Source organism: Sapajus apella, unplaced genomic scaffold (assembly GCF_009761245.1).
Source record: "Sapajus apella isolate SASKATOON/1434 unplaced genomic scaffold, GSC_monkey_1.0 scaffold156, whole genome shotgun sequence".
Classification (NCBI taxonomy): domain Eukaryota; kingdom Metazoa; phylum Chordata; class Mammalia; order Primates; family Cebidae; genus Sapajus; species Sapajus apella.
This window is the reverse complement of record NW_022437096.1, coordinates 1667068-1678962: the sequence shown is the minus strand read 5'-3', so window position 1 is coordinate 1678962 and position 11895 is coordinate 1667068. Positions and strand designations below refer to the sequence as shown.

The window sequence follows — 11895 nt, the reverse complement described above, 5'->3', positions numbered from 1 at the left end:
GAGGCTCCGGCGTCCTGCAGGGAACTCACCCTTCTCCGAGGTTCCGGTGTCCTGCAGGGAACTCACCCCCTTCTCTGAGGCACCAGTGTCCTGCAGGGAACTCGCCCTTCTCCGAGGCTCCGGCATCCTGGCCAACACGACAGCTCATATGTTGCTGCTGGTCTCCCAGCCCAGTGACACTACGTGGGCTCTGGTTGCCACCTTCTTTCAGGCCTTAGAGCAGGACACCAGCAAATGGCCCAGTACGAAAAAATGTTGCGAATGCAGGACTCACCCTTATCCAAGTCTCAACTCACTAGGATTTTGTTTCCTCAAATCCTGTCTTAATTGCTTTCTGATGTCTTCAAAAAGCTCTTTTTAAAAATAGATTTTATATGGCCTTGATAGTTCTTGGGAAGGATTTGGTTTAATACCAGTTTCTGTCTCATACTCAGAAGTGGAAGGGCTCTCTTGGCCTTAGTGCCATTTTTTTGGGAAACCTCTGCGCCATGAGAGCGAAGTGGAGGAAGAAAGGAATGCGCAGGCTGAAGCGCAAAAGAAGAAAGATGAGGCAGAGGTTCAAGTAAACCGCTAGCTTGTTGCACCATGGAGGCCACAGGAGCAGAAACACGGAATGCCAGATGCTGGGGATGCTGGTACAAGTTGTGGGACTGCATGCTACTGTCTAGAGCTTGTCTCAATGGATCTAGAACTTCATCGCCATCTGATCACCAATCACCTGAGACCCACCTTGCTCATAACCAAAACTGCCCATGTTGGTCCTTTGCCCTGGACCTGTGACACTCTGGACTATTTCTATGTTTACCTGTGGCCGAATGTAACAACCATAAAATAAATCACCTCTTCTGCTGTCTTAGCTGAAGAATTAAAAAAAAAAAAAAAAAAAAAAGAAGTGGAAGGGAAAGGAATTTTAGCTTTAAATGAAGTTCCATGTTTTATTACTGCAGGAGTGGTCTTCAAAAAGTTCATGGATTTCAAAATTCTTTTGCACCAAAATAAACTCAAACTAACTTGTTATAACATGTCTGAATAGATCTGGTTTGAGGCAGTAAGACATCAATTTGAAAAGAACCCCTATCAGAACATGAATTCTGCTAAAACTGAAGGAAAAGCAAGCATCGAATCTGCAGTGAACCTTGGGTGAAAGAATGGTGAAAATCACTGATGCTTTATGAACGTGTATGAGGACAGTGCCCTAAAGAAATCGGCAGTATATACATAGACACCTTGTTTTAAGAAGGGACAATGATGAAGATGAAGACCACAGTGGCAGAGCATCTACATCAGTTTGCAAGGAAAACATTCATCTTGTTCATGCTTTGATTAAAGAGGACTGATGATTAACAGCACACACACAAAATAGCCAAGCCCACAGACACATCAACGGGTTCAAAACTGAAGTTGAGCAAGCCTTCCACTTGATGGGTGCCAAAACTGTTGTGCCCAGATCAGCTGCACACAAGAGCAGGGCTTTCCATGGAAATTTTAAACAAGTGTCATCAGGACCCTGAAGCATTTCCTTGAATTGTAACAGGAGATTGCACAGGGCTTTACCAGTACCATCCTGAAGACAAACCACAATCAAAGCAATGGCTACCAAGAGGTGGAAGTGGCCCAGTCAAGGCAAATGTGGACAAGTCAAGAGCTAAGGTCATGGCAACATGAACATTCTTGGGATGCCGAATGCATTTTGCTTGTTGACTTTCTGGAGGGCCAAAGAACAATAACATCTTATTATGAGAGTGTTTTGAGAAAGTTAGTCAAAGCTTTAGCCAAAAAAGAACAAACACACACACACGCGGGAACGCCCCACCAGTGTCTTTCTCCACAATGACAGTGCTCCGCACTCATCCTTCTCATCAAATAATGGCAGTTCTTCAATAGTTTCGTTGGGAAATCATTAGGCATCCACCTTACAGTCGGATTTCACTCCTGACTTGCTTCCTCATTTAAAAAAATCCTTAAAGGCACTCATCTTTCTCTTCAGTTAATAATGTTAAAAAGGCTGCACTGACATTGTTAAATTCCCAGCACCCTCAGTTCTTTAGGGATGGACTACATGGCTGGTGTCATAGCTTACAAAAGTATCTTGACCTTGATGGAGCTTACATTGAGAAATACAAACGTCTGTTGGTGCTGGTGGCGGTGGCAGTGGTTTTAAGAGACAGGATCTTGCTCTGTTGCCCAGGCTGGAGTGCAGTGGTGTGATCATAGCTCACTGCAACCTCCAACTCCTGGGCTCAAGTGATCCTCTTGCCTTTGCTTCCCAAGTAGCAGGGACTACAGGCATGCACCACCATACCTGGGTAATTTCTCGAACTCCTGGCCTCAAGCAGTCCTCCCACCTCAGCCTCCCAAAGTGCTGGGATTACAAACATGAGCCACTGTGCCCAGCCAAGAAATAAAGTTTTTATTTTTTGCTTTTATCTTTTACTTCAATATTTTCATACACTTTTTACAGTCCCTTCGTGTAATGACTGGTAATTTCATTCACTGAAGAGACAGCTCCGAGGCTCATACAAAGGGCTTTTTATTATCTGAGACAGACCTGAGAAAGTAAGGAACCTGCCTAAAGCATAATTTCCAGGCAGGGAAACAAACAGCTCGCAGCTAGGGTTTTGAACAGAGAGGCAAAGGGGAATGGCTAAGAATAATAAACATAGTTTCTAGTTGCACCCACAGTCCCCTCATTCAAGTACAGTGAGAGTCATGTGACTGTCAGCGCGCGGCCTCTTGTCCATCTTCCTGCAGGACTGTCAGCAACTGGAGGGCACAATTTGACCATTTCCTCAGTGCCTGGTTTCAACAAACGTCCACCAACCAAATGAGCGGAATGTACGACTCTCCTAGTGTCACTCAAGCGGGGCCGTATTTTCTATTGAGTAAAGCAAGCCCTCCTTTTCTCTGCAATCCCCTTTTATACACCGTTACTCAGAAAACTTCAACTGAAAATACAGCAGCATGAGGCTGAAAGCTTAAAACAAACAAACATAAAAGCCAGCTAGCTCAAGGACCAGCAAACTTGCTCTTCTGGAAAGGGCCCAACAGTATTTTCAGCCCTGTTTGGCCCTTTCAGTGGGCCTGTGGTCTCTGTCACACTACTCAGTTCTCCTGTCACAGCCTGAAAGTAGCCAAGACAACATGTTAAAAAACGGCTGTGACTGTATTCCAAGAAAATTTCAGAAAATTTTTAGAAAAACAGGCAGAGGGCCAGACTGGCCCATGGCTGCAGCTTGCCAATCCTGGACTAGACGATCTGCTCCGAGAGACCAGAGACTGTCCACGGAAATCTCTGCTGCGCCCCAGGAACTAGCCCAGGCCCTGCAGAAAGGAGGGCACTTCCTCTCAGTCGAATGACTGAGTGGACGTGATTCTGCTACAGTTAGTTGTGCTGGCTTGTTTTACAGAGAAAATCCATCAAACTCAATATCCCAAAATTCTAAGGACATTACCACTTCAAATACAATCTTAAGAAACACAGGACTGCCAGCCAGCTGTGGGCACAGCTGAACAAGAACTGTGGCTGCCTCCTATCCTGGGCACAACCCCTTCTACACCAGGAGGGCACTGGCCAGAGCTGCTGGCGAGGGCGAGATAGGTGGGCCATGGACCCCACTTCCTCTGCAGCCTCACAGGCACTGTCCCCAATCAGCACTCCTGGGCACTCACGGGAACGAGTGCACAGCAAACGGGTGAGAGGGCATCAGGGAGGACGTGCAGAGCCTGCGGCCAAGACAACCCTCGGGGCTGGCCACTGGCTCCTGTATCCTGACACCACCTCAACACAAGACCTGGAAAGTCACCACCGTTACCATGCTTGAAACTGCCGTTGCAACAATTACACCTCCACTTCCCCGAGCCCTGTCTGGGGTTAAGGTGGAATTTCAAATGCTGCACAAGTATGGGCCACAAAGAATATGCCTGTTTTGTTAGCCTAAAAATAAAAAGCCAGTGTCTGCCAGCACTAGAAAATTGCAAATAAAAAGTTTAATTTCAGAAACTGAGTTCACCATTTATAAATACACTAAAACATAGTGGATGCAAATTTAGATTAAGCATAAGTACAGTATTTCAACAAAACAACTTTCCTAAAAGGTTGTAGGCAAATGAGTGATTTGTCTAACCCAGAATATTTAATTGGTTTAAAACGAGAAAATGAAATCTTTTTTCTCTGAAGACATAATTGTTAAAAGAATCTGATAACCGATACTTCATTCTGATGTCCTTGGGATTCTAAAATATCCCAGCGATGGCTGAATCTTCCCTATCATTAAAAAAAAAAAATCTAAACACCTAAGGCTATTCTTACAACTGTAATGTAACAAGCTTCTTCCCTGTTAATAAGCCATCTCTTCTAAAAAAATTTTACACAAATTTGATCAAACAAGGGGTCAGTGCACACATTTTGAAAGACAGCTTCAGAGCGTGGAGATGCTGAAGCAGAGGCGTGGGAGTCTCAGCAGGGACACCTGCCGTCAGCGTGTCACTGAACGCTCTGGCGAGGTGATGAGCACAGTTACAGACGGATCACGTTTCAGAAGAGCTGATGAGAAACAGTCGGGGTATCTCTGAGTTAACTGACCATGTAAAGCCTGAATGCAGAAACCTGAAATGGGAACGTTCTCAAAACAAACTCCATGAAACATCTAAGTTTTGTTTCCAAATGCCATGTCTCTGTCGTAGTAAACAGTTACCTTCCAGAATATTATCTGTACTCCGCGATATACTTTAGAACCTGCAGTTAGAAACTGCTCAGTCAGGATGGCTTGACCTCCACCTCCTATTTACAGATTTCATTTGATAGCCACAAAAGCTATTCTGCTGCAATTAAAGCAATGCTTAACTAAAATACAGTACCTGATTTGTGGTTTGTACATAATTGAGTAAAAAGCCTACAGAATAAAATTGTTTACATCTTGTCATTCTAGTAAATTACTAACCCAAAACTTTAAAAAATTTTACAGTTATGAATTAAAATCTAGTCATATTTCATAGTTGACAGGACAACCTATTTCTAGTAGATGTCTTAAAAAACACACCGCGAAACCTGGCCTGAAGGAGGAGGGGTAAGGCACGTGGAGACACTGGTGAGCTGGAGGGCGGTCCTGAGAGTGCCCGGTCTGACGTCCGCACGGCCCTGGGCGGAGCGAGCAGCAGCCCCGGTGCAGGCTGCTCACGCCGGGGCAGCCACGCCTCTGGCCTGGAGGTGCTGTCGTGAGTTTCAATACTGAAAGTATATTAAGGGGAGATTCACTTTCAAAAAGATAAGTTTTTCAAAATGTTCCATCATGAGCCTGGATTGGCCAAGGCTACCGTTCTCCGTGGGCGTGTTGAACAGCTTTTCCGAAGGGACGATGCTTGGCGGGCAGCCCAGGAATCTGACGGCCAGCGCGGACAGCCCCGGCCAGGATGCCTTCTTCAGGCTCCAGTAGGTGAGCGGGTCACAGCTGTGTTCAAGCACTTCCTCCTCCAGATATGCGAGCACCATGTCTTCAGGCAGCGTTCCTCTCGGGTCTTTCTTTACCTTGGCCACCAGTGACCACAGGTTCTCCTCTGCGGCAGAGTCTTGCGATGGGGAGCCGGCATCACACCCGTGGGAGGCAGCCGCGTCCTCTGAGGTAGAATTCATGAGTTCAAGTTCCCTGATTAGATCCTGCTTGTACTGCTCCAACTCCTCCTCCGTGAACAGGGAGGCCTTGTAGCGAGGGTCCAGCAGCGTGGCGAAGACGTACCGCGGGTCGTGGAGGGTGGCGGACAGGCGGCTCACCATGGCCTCCTTGAGAGCACGCAGCATGGTGTCAATGCCCATGGTCTCCTGGAAGAGCATCTCCACCTTCCGGTTGAGGATGTGCACCATGGGGATGACCTGGCTGAGGGTGGACATCTGCGTGCTCATCTCCCGGCTGGCGGCTTCGAAGGGTTTTAGTGCCCGGCACACGGACTGCATGACCTCCCACTGGTCGCAGCTGATCAGCTCTCGGAAGTTGCACTCCACAGACATCTCGTTAATGGCCCTTTTCTGCTCAATGAGGCGCTCCAGCATGTGGAAGGACGTGCTCCACTTGGACGGGACGTCCTGGAGGAGGTGGTGCTGCGGCAGCGCATACTGCCTCTGCAGCTCCGCCAGTTTCTCCTTTGCTTTGGGCGACCGGTGCACCCGCTCGCAGATCTTGCGGGCGATGCTCAGCAGGTTCTGCACCATCCTCTGGCTCTTGATGGCCTCGCTGACGATGAGGTTCACCGTGTGGCTGAAGCACTGCACACTCGAGTGCTCCCCCTCGCTCAGCGTCTTCCCGATGCTGGGGTTGTCGGTGACAGTGATGCCCACCTGAAGGCCGGTGGAGGTCACCCAGGCTTCCCAGCAGCACTCCAGCTGCTTCTGGATGCTGCTGCCGCTGTAGTCGCAGTCCACCTGGGACACGTCCAGCAGCGCCGAGCAGTGGTGGTCCTCGCAGCGCGGCCGGACGGACGACTCGAAGGAGACCCAGTGGGCCGTGAGGGTCAGGTACTCCCGGGTCTGGTTGCTCATCCATATTCCAGACGTGAAGTGGACCACGCCACTCTCAGCTTCCTTCAGGTGGGACATGATGATCTGTTTCACATTGTCATACATCCCTGGGATAGCTGTCCTGGAGAAGTAGGAAGGGGAAGGGAGGGAGTACTGAGGTTTCAAGTATTCGAGCAGCCTGTTAAAGCCAACATTGTCTACAAAAGAATATGGCTGGAGGTCAAGTGCAATCATTTCAGCTATGAGACTTGTGATTTTTTTGGCAACTGGGTGAGAATCATAAAACTTCTCATTGGTGTCATCAAAGGAGGAAGCACCTGACAGTTCTGTGCCCAGCGGCACCCGGATGTCCGGAGAGGGGGCCCGAGCCGTCTCCGAGGTGTCGGTTTTCAGGACATTGCTATGGAAACGCTGTAAATGTCTCAGGAGACAGCTGGTACCCAGGTTGGTCGGCTTCTTCCCCCGGCTGATGGTCCGGCCACAGTGCAAGCACACGACTTTTGTGGAGTCTGCGGAGCAAACAGAAAAATGATTCCACAGCTTTGAGGTCTTTTTGCTATTAGCAGGAAACATGACCTGATTGTTTTTTGGAACCATTGTCGGCAAGTCAGTCAATTTGGAAGAAGAGCTTTCTGCAGAAGCCAACGTGGCATACGGAGAATTTGCCAGACTTGCACCTAGAAAGCCTTTTTGGCTCCCGACAACTTCCGGATGGCGCCTGTAGAGATGTCTCATCAGGCAGCTGGTGCCCACGTCGCCCTTCTTCCCCCGGCTGATGACGCAGCCGCAGTACCGACATACAGCCTTGAGGCTGTCCGTGGGGGCCAGGGAGAAGTGATGCCAGACTTCCGACTTCAGCCTCTTCATGACCTTTTTATTCTGCTGGAAGATGGCGCCAGATTCAAACAATCTCGGACTCAACCCGTCAGCCTGCTGCTTCTCGGGAGAGGACGCCGAGGCCTCCCCCACGTCGTCGGAGGACGAGAATGCCGCTGCATCTTCCATCAATGCATCTCCAGGGTTCAAGTGAGACTGCAGGTCCTCAGCCAGCCTATCAGGGGAGGAGGAGGCCGAAGGGGACTCTCTGACCAGCTTGACGGGAGACGAGGACACAGAGCTGAGGTCCCCCTCGGGCGGCAGCAGGGCAGGCAGCAGGGTGGGAGGGGTGGAGTAGAGCGGCGGGATGCCCGCGCCCCCGTTCTCCTGCAGCACGATGGCTCGGTGCGCCCTCCACATGTGCCTGATGAGGCAGCTGGTGCCCAGGTCCTTCCCGTTCTTCCCCCGGCTGAACTCGTTCATGCAGTGAATGCAGACGGCTTTGGAGCTGTCCAGCGGCGACAGGTAGAAGTGCTTCCAGACGGCCGACCTTCTCCTGGACCCCGACGTGCTCCTCGGAAGTGGAAGGCTCTTCTCTGCTGCGTTCTCTGCAGCTTCATCGTAATGGAGCGCAGGGAGGTGAGGAGAGGACCCCAGCAGGGCTTCTTCTCTGCCGCACTTCTCCGAAATGGACACGTCGGAGGAGACTTCTTCAGAAGAAACTACAGACGCAGACTCCTCTGTGATTCGGTCGGGGGACGGGATCTTAGACGCCGCTTTCTGGACAAGCTTGAGGGGTGAGAGGATGGTGCTGAGGTCCCCGGCATCCGCAGGCTGGGGGGGAAGCAGGAGCGAGGGAGAGGGGAAGGAGGACACGGCGGACATGCTGCCGTTTTCCTGAATGAGCACGGTCGGGTGTGCGCGCCTCACGTGCCTCATGAGACAACTGGTACTCAGGTCTTTCTCGTTTTTGCCTCTGCTAAACTCCTTCACACAGTACATGCAAATCGCTTTAGTGCTGTCTCGGGGAGAGATAAAAAAATGCTTCCAGGCCGGAGACTTCTTCCTGGAGCTCATGTTCCGGCTGGAAAGGAGGCTCTGGGTCACGGCCTCCATGGCCACGTCGTAGAGGGTGCTGCTGTACTGGGAGAACAGGGCGCCATAGTCGTCCTCGCTCTCTGCAGACGACAAGCACTTCCCCGGGGGCTTGCAGCCGCAGCCCGGCCCGCCAAGGCCCGTGCGCTCCCCGCTGCCGTCTGTCTGCTTCGTGCCCTGCTCGCGTTTACAGTCCATTCTTTCCAAACCGTCAGGAGGAATTCCATCATCGTCCTCCTCTTCTATCTTAAACTTTACTTTATCAGAAACGAAATCACCGTCCTCTCTGGGACAAGTTTGTGAGTTACTCTCCATGACTGACCATCACTCCTGCCACTGCTGCACCATGTATCTCAGGTTAATAACGGATCCAAGTGCTCATTTCTGCTTCTGAATGTAGATTATCTTCACTTTCTCATCTTAATTCCATCTTTCAGGATGCTTCCATAAATATGGCTAATTATAAATATTACTGAAAAAAAGAATCTGTAACTCATTGTCTTAGGGCATAGATCACTGCTCTCCAGGAGTCCAGCTACTAAATACTTCGTGGTGTAGACAGCCATGTGAGCAGTGGAGGCCAGCTTCTGCTCTTGAGGACAGGGTCTGCCCGGTCATCTTGAGGCACACACGTGGCCCTCGTGCGCTACCTGTAAGAGATGAAATCCAGTTAAGCACAGAACCACATCACACGTTTCAACCTCTACCGACATGACGTCAGCCTCAGTACGTATAGAAAAAAATTATAATGGAAAACCGGAATAGAAAAACGTGTTCCCTGACTTCCTACAATCCATGTACACAACGAAAATACCCTAAAATTTGCAAAATAAGCAAAAAATAGAGACATGAAATAACATGCAAGTAGCCTATTAATCAAGGATTGGGGAACATGAATTAAAACCCAGAATAGTAGAAAGAGGTTGTTTCACCTAGAATTTGCGCCCTCATCCTTCAAACAGTTCCTGAGAGGTACGCATAGCTGCTACAACAGCAAAGCTGAATTCCTTGAAATCACTTCACCTTACCTTGCTAGAAGACCTAATACATGAAATATACATTTGAAAATAGCTAATGTGGCCGGGCGCAGTGGCTCAAGCCTGTAATCCCAGCACTTTGGGAGGCCGAGGCGGGTGGATCACGAGGTCAAGAGATTGAGACCATCCTGGTCAACATGGTGAAACCCCGTCTCTACTAAAAATACAAAAAATTAGCTGGGCATGGTGGTGCGTGCCTGTAATCCCAGCTACTCAGGAGGCTGAGGCAGGAGAATTGCCTGAACCCAGGAGGCGGAGGTTGCGGTGAGCTGAGATCGCGCCATTGCACTCCAGCCTGGGTGACATGAGTGAAACTCCGTCTCAAAAAAAATAAATAAATAAAAAATAAAAATAAAAATGAAAATAGCTAATGTACGACATAATCAACCCAGACTAAAAACTGAATATAAAAAGGACCATGGTGGCTCCTGCATCTACGAATGGAAAGACCGCCGTGGCTCACGCCTGTCATCCCAGCACTTGGGAGGCCAAGGCAGGCGGATCATCTGAGGTTGGGAGTTCAAAACCAGCCTGACCAATATGGAAAAACCCCATCTCTACTAAAAATACAAAATTAGCCAGGCTTGGTGGCTCACGCCTGTAATCCTAGCTATCTGGGAGGCTGAGGCAGGAGAATTGCTTGAACCTGGGAGGTGGAAGATGCAGGGATCTGATATCGCACCATCGCACTCCAGCCTGGGCAACAAAAGCGAAACTCCGTCTCAGTAAAAAAAATAAAGGAAAGATGTCTTTTGGGTGTAATGCCCCTTCCAGCCAGTCCTTCTGTCACCCATTCAATGGCCTGTCCCCGAGTGACACTGCGCTGTGCTGGAACATGACGGAGAGGACAGTCGTGGGACCTGACGGCCGAGAACCATGAGATTCCAGCGATGGCGAACGCTGGAAGTGAAGGAGCATGGTGTTACGAAGACATGAGAGAACAGGGCGGGAGCTGTGAGGGTGTAACTAAGCTGAAGCCTGGGTGACGATGAAGTCACGGGGCTAGGAGGCGAGCAGTTTAACAAGGAACTAAAAACAAGTAGCAACAAAAAGGCGTTTTCAGTAATACGGCAGCATAAATACTCCACAATATAAACAGACTCTAGAAAACCTCTAACCAATTTTTTTTTGAAGAGACAGAGTTCCACTGTCACCCAGGCTGGGGTGCAGTCTCGACCTCCCAGGCATAAGTCATCCTCCCAACTCAGCCTCCCAAAGTGCTGGGACTACAGGCATGAGCTGCTACGCCAGACACAAACTTACTTTTAAAGGTATTTCTGGGGGTGTCAGAAAGTGGGAGAACTCTCCAAGGGACACAGGGAGTGGCAAGTGGGCAGGAGGGGTGCCATCCCCAGCCCATCCCCACAGGGAGGAGCTGAACCCCACAAGGCAAGTGGGCAGGAGGGGTGCCATCCCCGGCCTGGCCAGCATGGGTCACCCCACAGGAACCAGGAACTGAAGTCACCACATCATTTATTTTCTAAACCAGGGCATTTCCAAGCGTGAAAGAGAGCTATTAACAATGCTGCCGGGGAAACAGGCTTTAGCCAAACCCATCTGTGGCAAAGCAAGATCTATGGTCACCCTAAAAAGTGTTCGAATGTGAATAAAAACTGCTAGCTCCCACTAGAAATAAACGTAGGTCATTTCTGAAAAGCATTCCTAAGTTCTACGAAGTACAGATGGATGAAAAAGAAAAATAAAACATTAACATAGGCCAGGTGTGGTGGCTCATGCCTGTAATCCTAGCACTTTGGGGGGCTGAGGTGGGAGGACTGCTTGAGGCCAGGAGTTTGAGATTGGCCTGGGCAAAAAAGCAAGACCCTGTCCTCTACAAAAAACAAAAACAAAATCCGAGTATGGTGGGCCTGTAGTCCCAAGCTACTCAGGAACTCAGGAGGCTGAGGTGGGAGGATCGCTTAAGGCCAGGAGTTTGAAGACGAGCCTGACTAACATAGTGAAACTCTGTCTTTCCAAACAAAACAAAATTAGCCAGGTGTGGTGGTGTGTGCCTATATCAGCCACTTGGAAAGCCGAGGAGGCACGATGATTTGGACTTCAAAGTTTGAGGCCGTGGTGAGCTATGACGGCCACTGCACTCCAGCCTGGCCAACACAGTCAGATCCTGTCTCAAAAAAACAACTGTATTTCTATAGATGAATCAGAAAATGAACTGTTTCTTTTCAGACAGATAACTCTGTTGCCCAGGCTGCAGTGTGGTGGCACAATCTCAGCTCATCGCAACCTCCGTTTCCTGGGTTCAAGGGATTCTCCTGCCTCAGCCTCCCAAGTAGCTGGGATTACAAGTGTGTGCCATGATCCCGGATAATTCTTTTGTATCTTTAGTAAAGACGGGGTTTCGCCATGTGGGCCAGGCTGGTCTCGAACTCCTACTTATTACTGTCCAGACACCCAGTCCTACTTATTACGATCCAGACA

The 11895-nt window shown here is 49.4% G+C and overlaps 1 protein-coding gene and 1 long non-coding RNA gene across 2 annotated transcripts in view; one reads left to right on the top strand and one right to left on the bottom strand.

The window, feature by feature from the left end:
• Positions 1 to 867, top strand: part of LOC116541808 — a 2609-nt gene extending 1742 nt beyond the window's left edge. Inside the window, exon 2 of the long non-coding RNA XR_004264956.1 lies at positions 4 to 867. This is a non-coding gene — a long non-coding RNA (uncharacterized LOC116541808). The remainder of the gene's footprint in view (positions 1 to 3) is intronic.
• Positions 868 to 2506: 1639 nt separating this feature from the next.
• ZBED4 (zinc finger BED-type containing 4) overlaps positions 2507 to 11895 on the bottom strand; it is a 48196-nt gene continuing 38807 nt past the window's right edge. The window contains exon 2 of the mRNA XM_032266301.1: positions 2507 to 9069. Coding sequence (XP_032122192.1) covers positions 5222 to 8734 — 3513 coding nt within the window. The 5' untranslated portion in view covers positions 8735 to 9069 and the 3' untranslated portion in view covers positions 2507 to 5221. The remainder of the gene's footprint in view (positions 9070 to 11895) is intronic.